The following is an 18,946-nucleotide window of genomic DNA, read 5'->3' as shown; positions in this document are numbered from 1 at the left end:
ATGGGAGGTGGGGGAAAGAAATGGGAGGGGGCATGTCCTGAAAACCTAGAGAGAATATAAAGGAAGAGAGAGAGATCAATAATGTCAAAGACTGCAGAGAAGTCAAGAAGAATGAGGACAGAGAAAAAGCTGCTGGATTTTGCAACTGATTGGTAGTAGCTTTAGAGAGAGCAGCTTACTGGAACGATGAGATCTGAAGTCAGATTGTGAGGGGTTAAGAAGAGAGCGAAAGGAGAGAAAGTGGAGGCACTTGTTATGGACAGTGTTTTCAAGGAGTTTAGCGACAAAGGGCAAAAAAGATAAAGGGTGTTAGTAGGAATGGAAGGATCAAGTGAGAGTTTTTTCAGGGTAGGAGAAACATGGGCATGTTTGTAGGCAGGAGGGAATGGGCAAGTAGAGAGAGAGAGATTGAAAATAAGTCAAACATACATGTAATTAGAAAAAAATAAAGTATATTAAGTTAAAAAAATCAATAAAAGAGTGGGGAAGACAGAGGGGGCAATCTGTTGGAGGAGATGGGATAGAATTGGGGTCACTTGTGCAGGTAGAGGGCTTAGCCTTGGAAAGGAATTGGGCTACCTTATCCTCTGAGACAATGGTGGAGGAGAGAATGGCAGAAGGCACCTGAGTGATGGGAGATGAGGAAGAGGAGAAAAGAGGGAGCTCACAGTGAATGGCCTTACAAAACAGGAGGCAAGATTCTCAGCTGAGAGACTGGGGCTGGGGGAACCATGGGAGGTTTCAGGAGGGATGAGAAGGTTTGAAATAGTCACTGTGACTTCTCCCACTGTGCGGGAGAGTGAATTGATGAGAGCGGTATAGTAGGATTACCTGGTGCAGGGAGGGGCCAAGTGAGATTGTGTGACATCAGTTTTAGTGAAGCCAGTCAGAACACTCGCGTGATTTCCTCTACCTTTGCTCAGAAGAACATGTGTTGGAGTGAAGGTGATGAGAGTGATCCAAGGTTTAGGCTTATCTGGATGTAATCAATGATATGATAAGTGGGGAGAGATTCAAGAAAGGAGGATAGTATAGAGTTGAATTGGTTAACCAAGGGGTCAATAGGAGAGTGACTAATGTTAGGGTGATGGCTTAGGAGAAAATTGGGGGTCAAGGTATTGGAGATAATAGTGCAGGTAAAGGTCAGGATTTTGCAAAGAAAGGCAGAAGGAGAAATGAAAAGAAATAGATTATGGTAAGTTAAGGGGATTTCAGAATTCTTAAACGTGGAGGAAGTACATTTGTGGGTGATGGGAAGATCAGTGATATGACCATCTTTGTGTGTGACGGAAGTGAGGTGGAGGAACAACTCATAGGAGGAAAGTCTATTGAGGAACTGAGTGGTTAAAGCGTTTGAAGTAGAGACATGAGTCTCAAACCCTCTACAAATTCAATGACGATTTATTAAATGCCTCCTATTGATAAATACAAAGATAAGTAAAGCATAACCTATGCCCTTCAAGAATTTATACTCTAGTGGGAAGGAGATAAGATAATGTTAAATTGGGGAGGAGAGAAAAGTTGTGAGTCATGTACTGAACTTATTGAGGATGGAAGGGGAGTGACCCGGGGGGTCTGTAGACAGCAGCTATCAGGACTGGGTGATAGATCAGAAGAGTATGAACCTCAAAGGAGGAGACATTCCTGAGTGATGGAGAAAAGGGGATAACCTGGAAGCGGCAATGGGGAACAAGGAGTATTGCTTGAGCTGAGGGGAATGAGTGAAGGCGCAGCCAGGAAAGGGTAGTCAATTTGGTTTTGTCATCAGAGGGAAGCCAGGTTTCAATAATAGCCAATAGAGAGAAGATGTAGTCAGAGAGAAAAAGATTTAAGATGAAGAGATATTTGTTGCCTAAGGAATAGGCATTGGACAGGGCACAGTGGAAAGGTTGGATGGTGCTTGGTTGAAACTTTGGAGTAGGAGGGTTGAGGTGGGTGGGAATAAGGAATTGGGTGAGGAGGATAGAGAATGGGGTTTGGATGATGACCTATAGGAGTTCAGAATCTCTAGGATGATTGACATGACAGGTGCAAGAATGTTTATCATTGAGTGAAGGGTTCCACTCCTCTTCCCAAAGGAAGATGGAGATCAAACTGGAGAAAAGTTCAATGTGAGATGGGAGGCCCTGCTTCACTTCTCAGTGAAGGGTGAAAGGCAGGAAATCCTCTGATCCTATAAGGGGAACTAATAACATTAGATAATGAATGGATGGAGTAGAAAGGAGGGAATTCTGGGGGGAAGGAACAACATGAATCAAGGTCCTTTGGTCCTTTGCTGGAGGCTCAGATCAGTGAGAGAGGTGGTGATTTGGATTCTTCTTATCTCCTTTCCACTGGATTATAAATTCTTGGAGGGCACAGGTTATATTTTACTCATCTTTGCTTGTATTCTCAGCTGTGTTTTATCAATAGGAGGCATTCAGTAGATAGTCACTGAATTTGTGGAGGGCTTTGAGATTCAGGCAGAATAACACAGATTTCATATAGTAAAATAACCCACTGCTAGGTGGCACAGTGGATAATGTTGAACTTAGAGGCAGAAGGACCTGAGTTCAAATCTTGACCTCAGCCATATACTAGCCATATGACCTTGGGCAAGTTACCTAACCTTGGTCTGCCTCAGTTTCCTCATCTGTAAAATGCAAATAATAATAGCACCTCACCACAGGATTGTAGTGAGGATAAAATAAGAAAATATTTCTGGAATGTTCTGCAAGCCTTAAAGAACTCTATAAATGCTACCTATTACTATTATTATTAAGACTATAAGTTACAGAGCTAGTATTGACCTGTGTTGGTAGAGGGTATTGAACTGTATTGGTAGAGGGAGTTTTTTTGTACTAAAGAAATCAGGTTGTTAAGTCGCTTTTCAGTTATGTCCAGTTCTCCATGACCCCATTTGGAGTTTTCCTGGCAAGGATACTGGAGTGGTTTGCCAGTTCCTTCTCTAGCCCATTTTACAGATGAGGAAACTGAGGCAAATCGGGTTAAGTGACTTGTCCAGGGTCACACAGTTATGATTGGCCATTTCCTTATCCAGCTCATTTTATAGCTGAGGAAACCAACATAAACAGGGTGGAGTGACTTGCCCAGGGGCACCCAGCTAGGAAGTGTTTGAGGCCAGTTTTTAACTCAGGAAGAAGAGTCTTCTTGGTTGCAGGCCTGGCATTCTGTGCACTATGACATCTCCTAGCTGCTCCTACTGAAATCACAAGTCCAGTGCTTATTCTCCCTATTTACGTAGCATCTTAAATAAATGATCACATTTGATACTCAAAATACGCCAGGGAACATTAGTGCTATTCTTGCCATTTTATAGAGCATCATACAGCTAACAAGTGTCACAACTACCAAGCATCCGAGTCTGGATTTGAACTCGGGTCTCCCTGACTCCAAGTCTAGTGCTCTATTTATTACACCTAAAGTTAGGGAGACCATGTAGGGTCTGCCTAGAGTAGCAGGGAGTAGAGAGGAGAGGAAATTGTTCCAAGTGGTTCCAAGTTTTCTAGCCAGGAAGTCTGGTACAAAAATAATCTTTAAGCGAAGACATCAAGGATGGATCTCAAGCTAAGGACTCAGCATGAGTCTCCCCTCCCCTTGGGAGGCACCTGACAGCTAAGGCAGCCATACACAGGCTCCCTGATACTGAGTTTGGGGGAGACGGATGAGAGCGAGATCAGAGGAGGACCCAGTGGGCAGCACCAAGTGCCCCCCGCCTCTTTGAGGGCTCCAGATTGCTTGGGACATCTCAGCATGCCACATCCTGGTGCACTTTTTTTATTGGACAAGCTTAGCCTCTTTGCAAAGCAGCAGGACCACTGGTCCTTTCAGACACAACAACTAGCCCAAAACTTCCATCAATTGCTATCTGGAGAGTCAACTGCAGGGCAGACAGCTTCTCGTTATTGGGCCTTTGGTTGGTCTCATTTACACCAGCTCCCCTCTGAGGTGGAAAGGCAGGTAGTCCTGCCCTGCCCCAGGTGGCTCCTCAGGTACAAGGTCATAAATTGTTGTAGGCTCCTCATATGCTCCATGGGGCCACTGTCCATGCTTATAAGTTCCCTGGGAAACAGAGAGAAAAGAAAATGGAGAAATGGAGACGAGGCTGGAGGAAGGAAAGGGAAAGAATGAGATAAAGTGGAGTGAGCCTGACAGGGAAGCAGAGGCTGGGACAGGGCTCCCAGCATCCTCACCATTTCTGCTGCATTATAGGGAGCTTGCCAGGCACCAGATAGGGGATACAGCCTTTCAACTTCATCATAAAAGGGTCTGGGACCTGTTACTTCTTCATATTCATGACCCCAGAAATCTGGAATGGAAACAGAAGTCAGGGGAGTCGGCTGGTTAGGAAGTGCATTGTGCTGATCTGAAAGGTTATTTCAGTCTCTAAAGGACTGAAGGAAATAGGCAGGGGGTAAGGGGAGAAGAGTTGAGGGGCTGATCTTTCAATTTACCTCGATATTGGGGTTCCTCTTCAAGTGTTGGCGGAAGCTGGGGGTTGAAGTCCTTCATGGAATGGTAATAAGGGTCCATCTCTGCTGAACTCTCCTGTTCCCCACCAAAACCCAGAGGAACAAACTCAAATCGTTAATCTCTGTCAGAGACAGGGAGTCTCAAAAAAAAGCCCTCTTTCTGCCCCACTATCTACTTGGGACCTGCAGAACTCCTTCTCTTCCCCTGTCCCAGTTCAGTGACACCCAGATGGGCTCAGGAGTGGGTGTCCCCTCTCATTCCCCACCCCCTTCATCCAATACGCTTATTCTTGTCCAGGAAGGGATCTGATAAATTCATTCACTCAAATGTGTCGTCTCCTTTCAGAGGCTATTTGCTTTTCAAAAGAAGGGCTAGAACAGAGAACCACTCCCTAAAAATGGAATTCCAGGCACTCAGGGACACATGGATTAGGGGAAATATTCAGGAGAACAGGGGCTTTTCCTAAACCCATTCAAATCATAGCGGGTGAAGGAGATAAAGAGGTAGCACTGGAGTTTGGAAGACCTGAGTTCCAATCCTGCCTCAAACACTTTCTAGTTGTGTGACCTTGAGCAAATCACTTTCCCTCCGTTTGCCTCAATTTCCTCATATGTAAAATAGGGAAAATAATAGCAGCCAACTTCCGGGGCTATTGTGAGGATCGAATAAGATAAATTTTTCAAGTGCTTTATCAGCCTCCAAAGCACAGTATAAACAAACATCAGGTATTGTCATCAAAGTAAGTCAAGGAACTACCTCCCAGGGCCTCCCTGGGTCCCGCTGTCCTCCCCTAGTCTCACCGTAGTGCTCGGGGTGCGCCTGCCGCTCCACCTGCTCTCTTCATATTCATTCCCAGCTCGAGTCTCTGACCTGTGTGGGGACAGAGGATTCTGGCATCAGCTTCTCTCTTTCTTCCCAGACCACAGCTATCTCCCCATCTCTTTCCTTCCTACCATCCTCATCCCCACCGATCCTCTCCTTCCCTCTAGGATACCCTTCCTTACCCTTCCTCCGTCTTTTCCTCTTTGCTTCCTGAGGGCAGAATGAGAGTGAAGGAGTTAAGGTCAGCCCACTTGGGGAGGGGGGCATCTTTACAGGTTGTTTGGGGAACCAGATCCACTCTCTCCCCTTTGCATGCAAAGTATCACAGTCAACATCCTCTCATTTCCCGCTGCATGATGTCCTTACCCTCTGAGGGATGCCCACGCTGTCTCTGTCTCCAGAGGACGTACCCTATGCAGGAAGCAGTGGAGAGGAGGAGCAGAAGCCCTAGGGCAAAGAGAATGGGGAACAGGAACCACCGAGGAAATTCTGGGGACACAAACATAGGGTCCTCAGGAAGGGGAAAAGCCACGGGGTCTCTGGAGAGCTCTCCTTCCATTTCACCATCAGCCAAGTACAAATACCTGTTCTCTCATACCTACCTGGTTTCTTTCCCTTACCTCCTCAATGGTCAACTAGTCAGTGTTTCTCTCACTATTACATCCTGCACAGGGATGCCCAGTGAATCTTAACAAATTCAATCATTCATTTTAACTCCAGCCACTGGAGTTACAAAGGCAAAACCAGGCTGTTCTCAATGGGCTTACAACTGAACTGTTAAAACAACTATCTACAAACAAGGCGTTCATAGAGGGTAGAAGAGAGGTAATCCCTGAGAGAAACCCTAGCCATGGGTGAGGCAGAAATGGGGGTTGGGGGACCCAAAAGGAGAAAGTGAGATTTGAACTTTTGTCCTTAAGGAAGCCAGGAGGTGGAGGAGAGAAGAGAAAGCATTCCAGGCCAAGGGAGGATTATTTTGTTCAAAGGACAGTGAGGAGGCCAGAATGTTTGTCCGCAAAGGCATTCCAGCAAAGAGGGTTGGCATCAGGGAACCAAGTTCAGATACCGGCAATGCCACTTGTGTGACCTGGAGCAAATCATTTAGCCTCTCAGGCCTCAGTTTCCTAATCTGTAAAATGAAAGGATTAGACTTGATGACCTCTAAAATCCTGTCCAGGTTTACATCTATGATCCTACTACGCCTGATCAGAAACCTGCAATGGGCTCCCCACTGTGTACAGGACTAAGGACCTCTGCTTGGCATTGAAAACCCTTCCTGATCCAAACCCAGCCTTCCTTTCCAGTCCTGTCTCCCATCCCTGCCCAACATACATACCTCTGCTCCCATCAGGGATGTCAACACTGTGGCTATTCTTGTACCAGAAATGCCCTCATCCAGGCAAATATGACTGAATTTCCAAAGCCCAAGCTCACCTCTTTCATGACTGCCCCAAACAAACATGTGATAATGATAACTACCATTTTTATAACCATTGAAGGTTTGCAAAGTGCTTAACAAACATCTCATTTTATCCTCACAACAATATTGGGAGGTAGGTGCTACTATTGTCCTCTTTTTACAGATGAGGAAACTGAGGAAGACGGAGGTGAAATGGCTTGCTCAGGGTCACACATCTAATAAATATCTGAGACCAGATTTTAACTCCAGGTTCCTGATTCCAGGTCCAGGATTTGATCCACTGAAGCCACCTGGTTACCTAAAGTATAGATTTCATTTAACACTGGATTATAGTGCACCTTGTTCAGTAGTATTCACAAATTACTTCATGTACATATAAATCTTATCTCCTCAAAAGGATAGTAAGGTATCCAAAAGCAAGGACCATATCTTGTAACTTTCTCCATTCCTCTCCCAGTGCCTTGTTTAGGACTGAGTGAATATTTGGTGAATTAAATTAGGTGGCAAATATTTGGTGAATTAAATTAGGTGAAGAAAGAAAGGAGAGTGTGGGAGGGCTTCTGAGTGGAAAAGAAAGAAATAAAGGAAGTTGAATTGACAGGTCAAAGGGATGGTAGGAAACTGAAGGAGATGTGGATAGGGTCATATGGAGCAGGTAGGTTATGGAAAAGAGCTAAGTAGGTGGTGATAGTAAGACAGATGTCTTTCCTAAGCAAAACAATAAAGAAGATTGGTTCCAGGAAGGCCTCACCAGGTTCTATAGGGAAGTGATCCTCTGTCTTTTCAGATGAGTCTTCAATACCTAGTAAAAAAAAAATGAGTGGGTTGGATTGACTCCAGGATGTCAGAGTGCCCCTCTGATACTGGCTGACCTAATTTACCCTCTCCCAGCCAAACTTAGATGAAGACTCTGAATGGAGCTGTGTCACCGTGGGCATCATCATTCCACAAAGTTAAGTGCTCAGGGCAATTTTTGGCCCTTCTCTCTCCCTCGATTCTCTGAGTCAAACAGGGACCAAGTTCAGTTGAGTGTATCTCACCCATGGTCATTCCCTTCCTCTGTAGTCCCGCTGTGTCTCCTCAACTACAGGCAGGACCTTATGACTCATCACTCAAATCCCAACATGACTGGCCGCTTTACATCCTCCTTCACTCGGGCTGCCAGCATCATCTGCCTCCCCATGGCTTCTAAAGCACCTTCCAACTCCAACTGAACATCCTTCAGGCCTTCATGGTCCATCTGGTCATGTTCAACACCCAAGATCTGGCACATTCTAGGGCCACCTTACCTCTTGTCTTTTCCATGCCCTCTATGACTTAATTAAACTAGATTACTCTCTGCTACCAGAACATGCCCTTTCATTTCTGGTCTCTCTGTCTTTGTCCACAGTGGTATCCTATATCTAAATGTTCTTTCTCCTCCTTCTGCAGTCGGTAGGTTCATGTTTGGCCTCAGACACTTCTTAGCTGTGTAACCCTGGGTAAGTTAATTAATCTCTGACTGCCTTAATTTCTTCCACTGGGGAAACTGGAGATCACAATAGCACCTACTTGCCAGGGTTGTTGTGATAATCAAATAAGATGATATTTGTCAAGTCTTAGCACAGGCCTGAGATGTAGTTGGCTCTGAATAAATGTTTCTGCCTTTCCCTTCCCTAGGTGGCAAAGGCAGGAGTCTCTGGATGATTGTCCAAGGAATGGGAACTGTAGTTCCTGCTCTTTCCATGCATGCCCTAATGCTTAAATTTTCCTAACATCTTTCCTCCAGGCACCTAGGGTGGTCACTGGGATCCGGGCTCCCCGATCAGCAAGGTCACTGTCTCCCAGGGCATTAGTGGCTAGCAGAGAGAAATGATACAGGGTGAAAGGCCGAAGACCATCCACAGTAAAGGAAGTGGCTTGAGGTGGGAAGACATCCACGTACAGGTACCCTGGTATCTCGGGTGCCTCATACCTGCAGAGATCATGGGGAATTTATAGATAAGTAGGCCACTCAGTTTCAGTCCACTCCCTCCCTACTCCCTCCTCTCAGCCTACTGTGGCGCCTACCTGACACGGAATCTCTGCTTTAGGCCTCCATCAAAGCCTGCTTTCCATTCCAAACCCACAGAGTGGTGGGTGATATTCATGACCTTTAGGCCTGTTGGAGGGTCTGGGCGACCTATCAAGAGGAGAGGTGACAGAAAACCATCCTCTCTGAGCTCCCCCTTCCACATCCTGTACCATTTCCTCCCTGGACCCAGACAGGCTGACTTTTTATTGATCAACTTCAACACAGGAAAACTTGAGTTTACAAAACCAAATTAAAAGAAGGATGAGGTAAGAGGCATGGAAATTACTTCTTTACAAGTTGATTGAGCCTGCTTTTTACTTTTCTGAAAGGACCACAGATATTCTTCAAAGATTAAACTCTCCTAGCTCCCTGGAAATAGTTTTTGTGGAGCAAAAATTCAAAACACCCAACCCTTCTCCTCTGAAATATGGATGTTTCATGAAGTGAGGGATAAGTGTAATCTTTCAGGAAAACAAGAGATTTCCCTAGAGCAAGGATTCTGTCAATTTTGTGTATCATAGACCCCTTTACTGAAGCCTGTGAGCCCCTTCTCAGAATTATGTTTTATAGGCATTGATGAGATAAAGGTTTTTTTTCTCATTCAAGTTTATGGACCCACTGCAATCTCTGGGAGTCCATGGACCTCAGGCTAAGAACCCTTGCATTAGGGTTTCTGCCCTCCCCTCTCCTGCCCCACCAAGTCATACTAATGCTGACGATCTGGATGTCGGTGTGATCAGTGCCCAGGTTATTGGTGGCTGTACAAGTGAAGAGGGCATAATCTTGGGCAGCCGTGATGTTGGCAATGGTGAGGACGCTGCTATGAACTGATCCTTCGTGATAGGTATGTTCAGTATATCTGGGAGAAAGGGGTAGATAAGGAATGAAGTAAGGTCTGGTAATGGTAGTGGTGGTGGTGGTGGTGGTGGTGGTGGTGGTGGTGATGGTGGTGATGGTGATGGTGATGGTGATGATGGTGGTGGTAATCCGAATAGGTGGGGCTTCAGGTTAAATGGGCTTGAGATCAGAGGATATGGTGCTAAGGGTTGAGGAAGTGGTGTGGGCACTTAGGATAAGTGAAGTGTGGTGTTAGAGGCAGAAGGGTATGGGGCCAGGATTTGTGAGAACCAGTGTCAGGGAATGGGAACAGGTATATGGGATTAGGAATTGGGTGTGAGGAGACATCTCTCTAGTGAAATACTTATATTCCCAGGTGTCAAGGAATGGGATGGAAAGAGATTGAGATCAAGTGCATGTGAGGTTAGGAGGCATGTAGAAAGTAGAGGTTGTGTGGGTCAGTGAGAATCTGGAGTCAGTGTGGGTGCTGACCTGGGGTCTTGGAGGTCCAGGGGAACCCCATTCTTGGCCCAAATGAAGGCAACATTAGGGACACCTCGTGCCCGGCAGTGTAATGTGGCTGAGCTGGATCTGTCCCCAGCCGCAGCCACCTTAGTGAGGGGCTGAGGGTATTCAACCTTGGGAGCAACTTGAGGGAGAGAATGAGAAGTGGTCATAAGAGGGACAACTTTGCCATCTAAGGAATGGTGAGACATGACTGGGTTTCTCTAAACTCTAAGATTCCAGGGGCTCCAGTGAGGGACTTCTGAGGTCCAGAGTGGGAGATTTGGGGATCAAGATGAACTTATTGTGAGGAATTCATATTGGGGTTTCCCTGATTTAGGAGGGTCTGTTACCTACATCTCACAATAAGCCTCCCGAGCCTTCGGGCAGGGGGAGGTATCCCATTGTCCACAATGCATTGGTATGGCCCAGCCTGCTCCAACGTAGCCTTAGGGATCTTTAGACGTCCCGTCAATCCCTGTGATATCTGTTCCAAGTCCTCCAAGTCTTGTTCTTCCTCTCCCTTCAGGGACAAAGGCCCTGTTAATCTTCCCAATCCACCCCCAGGACAGACTCTACAGTGGTTCTGCCTTCTAGCACCAGTGCTGCCCTGAACGCTCCAACCCAATTCCTCCCCTGCCTGGTGCCTGTCTGTTCTTTTCCATCTCTGCGGAGGCACAGAAAACAAGCATTTGGATAACTCCAGGAAAGTCCCCACAATCCCGGAGATGATTCAGGCAAAATCTCTGCCAGATATCTAGGGTCAAGAAAAGTGTCTTTCTGTGAGCTGTGGAAATCAAGTCTGGAGGGTGGGCAGGGCAGGAGACCCAACTGAGGCTCTGTAGGAATGTCATCAAGCTGGGGAGAGGCAGGCTGGGGGCTAGGCTGGGGATGTGTAGCCTAGGGTGGAGGGTTGGATCAGGACTGAAGCAGAGGGCGGGGCTAGGGCCTGGAGGGGAGTCCCTCACCAGTCTCTCCCACTGAAACATGTCGGGAAGGATAGGGCTGGCATCAACGACACAGATGATCTCTGCTGATCCACCTACGTCCACCTCTGTGACATCGGGGATGTTCTGGATGGTGGGGGCGTCTGGGGAGGGAAGAGAGGAGAGGGGCTCAGTCTGTGGGGGTGTTGCTGAGGGGAAGGATGGCCACTCCCAGGCAAGCTCACTCACAGTGGACGTCCAGCCTGACCACAGCCTCACCGATACCCTCTGCGTTCTGGCACAGTAGCCGGTACTCCCCACTATCTCCCCTTGTCAAGTTCCATAGTTTCAGGGCTCCTCCAGGGAGGATCCGGTGTTTGGGACCCCCATCTGGGAAGTGAAGGGATCCAGCATTCACAAAAGTGTGTCCTCTCCTTCCAGGGCCCTGTGGGGCCATAGTCCCTTTTGTAGGGTCCTACTCTCCCACTTCTGGTACCTGGACTCAGTTTGCTTCCCTGGAAACTCCAGTTGAAGAATTCAGGGGCTGGGTTAGCAGACACAGAGATGGAGAGCAATGCTCCCCCATGTTCCTGGGCTTCCACTTTGAGGACCTGATCTTCCAGGAACTTGGGAGGGTCTGTGTGGACAAGGAAAATGATTATTGGGACCCCTACGTGGAGGAAGGGTCAGGGTTTGGGGAGTGGAGGATAAAGTCAGTTAACAAACATTAAGTCTTTACTATGTGCCAGGCATTGGGCTAAGCATGGATTAATTATAGGGTCTGGTTCAGGTTTAAGATGGTGATGGTGTCAGGGACGGATGGAGTTGGGTTATGGTTTTCCCAGCCTGTTGCCCCTATGGAACACGCACAAAGAACCTGGAGCCGATAGAAGGCGCTCACGGTCTCTTGAAGCACAGGACTGTTAGCCTTGCATGTCACACGGTTTCCATGATCCTGGGAAGACACATGAAGCCATATGCTCCCCGCTGCCTCCGAGCCCCTGAACCGGGACGGTCTGTACCTAAAGGTCATTCCTTGGAGCCTGGGAAGAACGGGGACACAAGGAGGTGTCAGGAGCCATGGGGACAATTCTGGGGACTGGGCTTCTGATGAGCAGGTGGGACTGTGATTCTTCAGTCCTAGGCTGGAGGGTGGTGAGTGCAGAGTGACCTCACCTCTCCCCTTCCTTTTCCCAAGACAGGTTGGCTGGGGGGTTACTGCTGAGGCTAATACAAGTGAGGTTCACAGAGTCTCCAGGGCGCAGAATGGAGGCATTGGCTAAAATAGTCACATTGATGGGAGGAACTACAAAAAGAAGGAAAGTGGGGGAGGCTCTGAATAACTCATGTGCTGTTCCCAAATTTCCACAGTATGATAACTTTCCAGAAACTTCTATCCAACACCCCTTCCTTTTCCCCAGGGCTCAGAGTTTCCTAAGCTCCATCCCTTGGGGCCTCCCCACCTAGGATCCCTCTTTCAGAGGGGTGAGAGCCCCCTCCCATTAAGGGCTCTCCCCAAGAGGATCAAGATGACGCCTCACACTGCACGTAAAACTTGGTGGAGGCTGAGGCTTGGTCATTGGTGGACTTGCAGTTGGAAGTAGTCTTGCATGTGTAGATGGCCTGGTTGTCACTGGGATCCAACTTGAGAATCAACTCTCTGGAGAAGGTGTTCCCTGACTTCTCCACAGCACTCCGCAGCCTCTGCTCCATTCCTGACTTGCTCTCCACCACAGGCTTCTTATCCTTTCAATCCATTCCCAGCCCCAGAATCCCTTGGCACCCAAAACCCAGTCTAGAATTTCTCTCCTTCCCCCCTTCCCACAGGGGATCCATATTTGGGAATTCTCACTCTTGACTCTCCACCCACCTGTCCCTCCGAAGCTGTTCTGGGTTCAAATCCCTCCCTTTAAGCATTTAACTTGCCCATCCTCTTCTTTATACAGACGTACCTGAATCACTGGGAAGGGATTTTCTGCCTCCCAGGAGTCCTCAAATCCCTTTCCTGACTCTGAGTTTTCCGTACTCACCTTGCACCAGGAGAGGGAGGGCTCTGGGTTGCCCCCAATGGCCAAACACAGGAGCCGAACCTGGTTTCCTACTCGAAAATTTTCCCCCTTAGGGAAACTCTCAATCCAGAGTCTTTGGATAGGATCTGGTGGGTGGTGGGGAAAGGGAGATCAGCCTTTTTTCTCTTGATCTCCCCCCTGCACTTGAGCCATGGGGGTGTAGAACAGGGTCTCAGAGGGAAATGTCCTCAGGAATAGCCTAGACTATTGAAATAGCCTTCTGACTGGTGTCCCCATCTCTAGCCTCTTCTATCTCCAGTGTCCAGTGGATATTCAGGAAGCATGGGTCTGACTATGCAGGTCGCTCCTCTGCTCAAGAAGCAGCAATGATTCCCTCTTTCCCTGTTTAGCATTTGAAACTTTTCATTGTCTGGCTCTGGCCTGTTTTTCCAGGCTGATGATGCATTTCTCCATCTCACACAATCTTCATTCCACCAAAATGAGCCTCCTTGGCAGATGGGGATCCACATTATTCCATCTCTGTGCACCCCCAGACTACACTTCATTTCTTGGACTCTTTGCATCATGTCAAGATGCTCCAGGACCACCTTTTTCAAGGGGCATTTTCCTATTTGTTGGTGCCCTCCCAGCCTAGGCACTGTGTATTTATTTTATGATCTAGCCTGTATTTGCTTATCTATGAATGTTACAAACCCTGCCCCCACCTTTCCTCTCCCCATTCCCCACAGAATATAAGCTCACTGAGGGCAGGTCTGGATCCCTTGTACTTCTACACCTCCTCCCCCCCCCCAGCACCTAGCACTCAGCCTGGCACATAGTAGATGCTTAATAAAAACTTGTCGATTGATTGGGAGATTGAGAGGGGCATATTCTATTAAATTTTTGGAGGACCTCTGGGGACTCACATTTCACATTGAGTGTGACTGATTTCTTGAGGGTCTCCTTTGCAAAAGCCTCACTAAAGGCCTCACAGGTCAGCATCAGTCCATTGTCTGCCCGTCGCATGGTGTGAGTCATGTTGGACATGGTTATTCGACCACCATACAGCCCCTGAGGATAGAATAGGAGCCTTAAACTTGGGCATCCAGAGCACCAGCCCAAGGACTCCCCCATGCTCCCTTTAAGGGTGGGCCAAGACTTTGATTCTCCCCTGCCCCAGGCTCCTGGCTCTTCGGGGGCCCTGGGCTCCAGCCCTCAAACCTCACATCAGTGACAGTCACATCTGTGGGTCTGAGCTCCTGCCAGCCCAGCCACCAGCGCAGCAGGACTCCTGGGTTACTCGACTTGGTGAAACAGGAAAAGGATGCAGTCTTGTTCTCATCTAGGCTTGTGGATCCCAGGATGGTGATGGAGCTGGGGGGGACTGTGAGGAGGTGAGATGGAAAGATGTGAAGATGGCACCAGTCAGAGCTAGAACTAGCCAGGGGCACCCACAGGAGGCTAACACTTTCTATAAGGATCCCAGACCTTGGCTCCATTGTCATCCCCAAGATCATCCCAAGGAGATCTGTCTGTTGCCACCTGTCTTCTTCCACCTCTGAGATGGGCACTCATTGACTATTCATTGATGGGCTGCCCCTTCTCCTTGTGTGATTGCACCCAACCATAGGGACCAGAGCCATGCCTTTTATGGAGGTTGAAAGTACTATCCTTCCCACTCATTGTGAGGAGCCTGGAGGCTTTCTCCCTCTTCAAAGGGTGGTATCCCAGGGTCTCATCTCTCTCTGAGACTTTGTTTCCCAAGGTCTGTTCCCCTGAACTAAATTTGCCCTGGGCACCAGAATTCCCAGTCATGGTTCTGGAGCTAGAGCTGGGGGAACTAAGCAAGGTTGGGTAGGCATGAGTGAGGTGGAGGATGAGGAAGGGGATAGACTGCTCCAGAATAGGAAGCCATGACTCCAAGGGGACTGTGGGAGATGGAATAGGGCAGGGGGCAGCTCCTAGGATCCTCACAGGAGATATGCAGTGTGATCACATGTTCTTGAGTCTCAGGGGACACACTATTCTGGGCTTCACAGCTGAGCTGGGCCCCATTGTCCTCAGGCTGGATGGTCAGAGGCAGGATGCTTCGGGCCAGGGCCTGCTTGTGGTCAGTTTCCCAAACTGTAGAGATCACTTTTCCATTCTGGGATGGGAACAGGGGATGGCACGGAAAAGTGTGAATATGGGATCCTGAAAGTGAACACCCAGATTGCCAAGACCCCTCTGTGGTATCCTCACTTCACCTTCAGCCACTGCAGGGTGGCCAGAGGGTTTCCCCCTTGTGACACGCAGAGCAGTTCCAAATCCTGTCCAGCTTTGGCTCTCCCCTCCAGCTGGCCAGGCCACTCAATCACTGGAGGACCAGGGGGGACTGGAGAGAAGGGAGCCAGAGAGGACTCAGCAGGGAGATCCTCCTCAGCTCTGGAGGTCTTCAAAGAGACCCAGATCTCAGTCCTCTTGCCATTCTTTTCTGGTCACCCATTTTCCAAGTCCCTGAGTCATATTTAGACTTCCCATACTACAGCGTGCTTGGCCCTCTTGGGGAATGAGGTCTCCCAAGGGGCGCGTGGCATTCTCCCCTTCCCGCTCTGTCTTGGGACCCTAGCTCACACAGAACGTTCATGGTGAAAGAAGCTTTCAAGGACTCCTTCATGGCTGGGTTGATCACTTCGCAGATCAAGAGTTTCCCATTGTCAGAAGGCTTGGGAGTCACTCTGGGCAGAGAGAGGAATTCAAAGGTGGGCCAGGCAAGAGAACAGACTGGGAGAAAGCATTTGGGTCCTCGGGGATCCAAGTGCCCCCCATACCTGACTGTGGCCTCCGTGGTGACGAATTTCTCATGGGATCCAGGTTTTGTGTAGGGGAAGACGTCTGGAACTAGCCAGTTGTCTGGTTAGCAAGGAAAGGAGGGAAGGGAGAGAGACCCACGGAGCTAGATCAGAAGTTAGAGAGAATGGCGGCCACATCTCCCAGTGAGTGACGCCAAGATCCAAACATCCTTGGCTTTGTTTCTCTTGCTCTGCTATACACACCCACACATGTCTTTCTCTATCTTTGGTCCCACTTCTGGGGTTCCCTCCCCCAGTTCCATATCCAGTAGTCTGCTAACACCTCAAACTGACTGTCTCTCCAACCAAATTCATAGTCTAGACAACCCACCCCCCTTCTTTCTGCCTTCCCTAACTCTGTTAATAGCCCTGCCATCCTCCCAGCCACTGTCCACTCCCACATCCAATCAATCACCAGACAGTGTTGATTCTATCTCAGCAAAATCTTGTCCTCTCCCTCCTCTACTCCAGAGAGCCCCTACACAGCACAAGCAAGCTCGGCACTGGTGGATCCTGGCCTGGATTATTCCAGCAGCCTCCTAACTTGGGTCCTGGTTCTTCAGTCCCTCCCTCTCTCCGCCAGTCCATTAGGCACAAACCACCAGATTTAGCTCCAATCACTACACCTCTGCATAGAGCCTTCAATGACTTCCCATTACCCAGAGGATAAAAGGCAAATTCCTTAGTTTAACATTGAGTCTAGTTGGCCAAATGGGACTGCCTTGCTTTCTCTCCTCATGTACTTTACCTTGGAATGCCCTTCTGCCTGTCTACTTCCTACCCAGCTTTCAACGTCCTGGTCCAATGTAACCTCTGCCAGGATGTCTTCCTTGATCCCTTCCACAAGGATCCATTCCTCTTTCTCTGAGCTATGCTAGTACCTTTAAATGCACTTTCATAATCTATCTCACATTATTGGAAGGGGAAAGGAGCAAACATTCTTCGAGTGCTTCTATGTAGTGTGCTAAGAGCTTCACAAACATGAGTTCATTTGATCATCCTTGTGAACGTATCTAATTTTTCCTACTATGGAACAAATTGGACCGAAAGGCTAGGATATGGACAGGGACTGGTCTCAGCCTCTGGGATGAGGAGGTTCTCTCTTTCAATGGAGGTCTCATTGTTGGGAGACTCTAACTGGGGCTGCCACCAGGTACACCTGATCAATCGCTTGCTTGCTGCTTATAGCCTTAAGAGGCTGCCTAGAGCCTTGGAGCTTGTGCCTTGCTCAGGAAGACACAGCCAGGATGTGTCAGAAGTGGGCAAAAGGGATGACATTTGATTCATCTTTAGATTTCCCACAAAGTCCCTCCCCCAGCCTTATAAAACAGTTGACTCTAGATGCATCCTCTTTGAATGAATGACTGTGAATTAGTGGTCTCACCAAAAGTCTCAGATATTTTCAGCCACATACATGCACTCACCCTGGTGAAAAATGATCTCAGCCTCTGGTTTAGAGTCTCCAGAGGTGCAGGTGACTGAATACTCCTCTCCAGCAACCCAAGTGACCAAGGTCCCAGCTTCAGGATTCATCTGTATCACCTTAGGAGGTACTAATGAAGGCACAGGGTCAGGGGCAGAGAATCATAAGATGGAGTGATCCCAAGACTAGACATCCAGGCCCCTGAAGTTTGTCAAGAATGAAGTGACCAAGATTTTCCCCCAGAATCTGGCTAGGAAGATCAGAAGCTGGGAGCTGGTCTCTGGGAGTTTTGGGGTAGGGCAGAGGGAAAGCTAAGAACTTGGGAAAATCTCTTACCTAGGACAGTGACTGTGATTCGAGGAGAGACAAGCTCAGGGCTGGTCTCTGAACGGCTGACTTGACATTCGAATTCTGCATCGTCAGTGATATCACACTTAGAAATGTGGAGGTGAAACTCACCTGTCAGGGGACATGGGCAGGAGCTTGCTTATGGGCCACTCCCATTTGTGGGGTGGTATTCAGCTCTCCCAGAATCACAGGGCAGGAAGGGCCCTCAGCCCTTGCCCGAAAAGGAATCTCTGCCTCCTATAAATGCGGACAAATAGATTGTCATCCCGCATCTCCTTGGAGACCTCCAGTGAGGGGAATGAGTGACCTCTGATGTGACCAATTTCATCTTCAAAAAGCTAGAATTATAAGGAAGTGTTTTCCTTAGGGTGAGCCTCCGTCTCTGTGAGGGCAGCTCTTTGATGAGCCCTCTGTCCGTGGGGAGGCAGCAAGGTGGCACAGTGGTTAGATGGCCGAGCTTGGGATCAGGAAGTCTCAACTTCCTGAGTTCAAATCCAACCTCAGACACTTCCTAGCTGTGTGACCCTGGACAAGTTCCTTAACCGTTTGTCTCAGTTTTCTTATCTGTAAGATGAACTGGAGAAGGGAATGGCAAACCACTCTAGTATCTTTGCCCAAAAAAATCCAAATGGAGCCATGGAGAGTCAGACACAACTGAAAACAACTGAACAGTTGCCCATGGGCCCTTGGCGGCCAAACAGAGCTCACCTTGATCGGGGCTTCCTATCATGCGGTATCTGGGGAACCCTGGGATCTCAGGGTTGGGGCCCAACACGAAACCATCTTTCACCCACTGCACATGCCCTTGTCTGGCTCGGACACCACATTTCAAAACAACATCCTCTCCTTCAACGACCGTCACATTGTCAGGTAGCAGCCAAAAGTCCTGGTGGAGTGGGGTCTGGAGCCAGACTTTGGGGAGGAGAGAAGTAGTTGGATGAGGGGCCTGGAATCAGAGGCCTAATATGGGAAGAGTCAGAAGCCAGGTCTCTCTTACCTGCCACCAGCAGCTGTAGGAAGATTCCAGTGTGCAGGGCTCCCCTGGGCATCAGTCTCAAGGCCCAGAACATCTCAGCTCCCCACCTGCAACCCTCTCCTGTCCAACTCAACTCTCTATTTTGGGGTGTCTTGGAGAGGTAGAGAACATCCAGACTTTGAAGTGTCTTAGAAATCACCTAATCAAACCCTATCACTTTGCCTAGAGAGTGAAACAGCTTGGTCCAAGGTTCCCCTGGAGAGGAGCAGAGCAGGGATTGGAAGGCAGGTCTCCTTGATCCTAGCTCTCTGGGTGTCTGACTCT

At 48.5% G+C, this 18,946-nt stretch overlaps 1 protein-coding gene and 1 long non-coding RNA gene across 2 annotated transcripts in view; one reads left to right on the top strand and one right to left on the bottom strand.

Annotated features, from left to right (window-relative positions):
* Positions 1 to 9,480, top strand: part of LOC140508450 (uncharacterized) — a 24,591-nt gene extending 15,111 nt beyond the window's left edge. Inside the window, exon 5 of the long non-coding RNA XR_011968433.1 lies at positions 7,781 to 9,480. This is a non-coding gene — a long non-coding RNA (uncharacterized lncRNA). The remainder of the gene's footprint in view (positions 1 to 7,780) is intronic.
* On the bottom strand, positions 3,762 to 18,946 carry NPHS1 (NPHS1 adhesion molecule, nephrin). The gene is made up of 29 exons (XM_072616243.1): positions 18,644 to 18,946; positions 18,355 to 18,558; positions 17,635 to 17,757; positions 17,300 to 17,428; positions 15,855 to 15,936; positions 15,658 to 15,761; positions 15,291 to 15,418; positions 15,019 to 15,190; positions 14,271 to 14,428; positions 13,971 to 14,115; positions 13,066 to 13,190; positions 12,577 to 12,781; positions 12,212 to 12,341; positions 11,906 to 12,078; positions 11,532 to 11,672; positions 11,285 to 11,425; positions 11,078 to 11,199; positions 10,467 to 10,632; positions 10,098 to 10,254; positions 9,476 to 9,627; positions 8,765 to 8,876; positions 8,488 to 8,669; positions 7,467 to 7,517; positions 5,662 to 5,784; positions 5,478 to 5,505; positions 5,274 to 5,343; positions 4,455 to 4,548; positions 4,194 to 4,309; positions 3,762 to 4,062 (listed from the first exon to the last, which is right to left on the bottom strand). Exons 1-29 carry the CDS (start codon positions 18,714 to 18,716, stop codon positions 3,928 to 3,930), a joined length of 3,741 nt encoding a protein of 1,246 aa, XP_072472344.1. The 5' UTR covers positions 18,717 to 18,946; the 3' UTR covers positions 3,762 to 3,927.

The sequence above is a fragment of the Notamacropus eugenii genome, chromosome 5 (assembly GCF_028372415.1).
Source record: "Notamacropus eugenii isolate mMacEug1 chromosome 5, mMacEug1.pri_v2, whole genome shotgun sequence".
Taxonomy (NCBI): Eukaryota; Metazoa; Chordata; class Mammalia; order Diprotodontia; family Macropodidae; genus Notamacropus; species Notamacropus eugenii.
The sequence above is the reverse complement of the archived record's forward strand: the minus strand, read 5'-3'. Positions and strand labels throughout refer to the sequence as shown.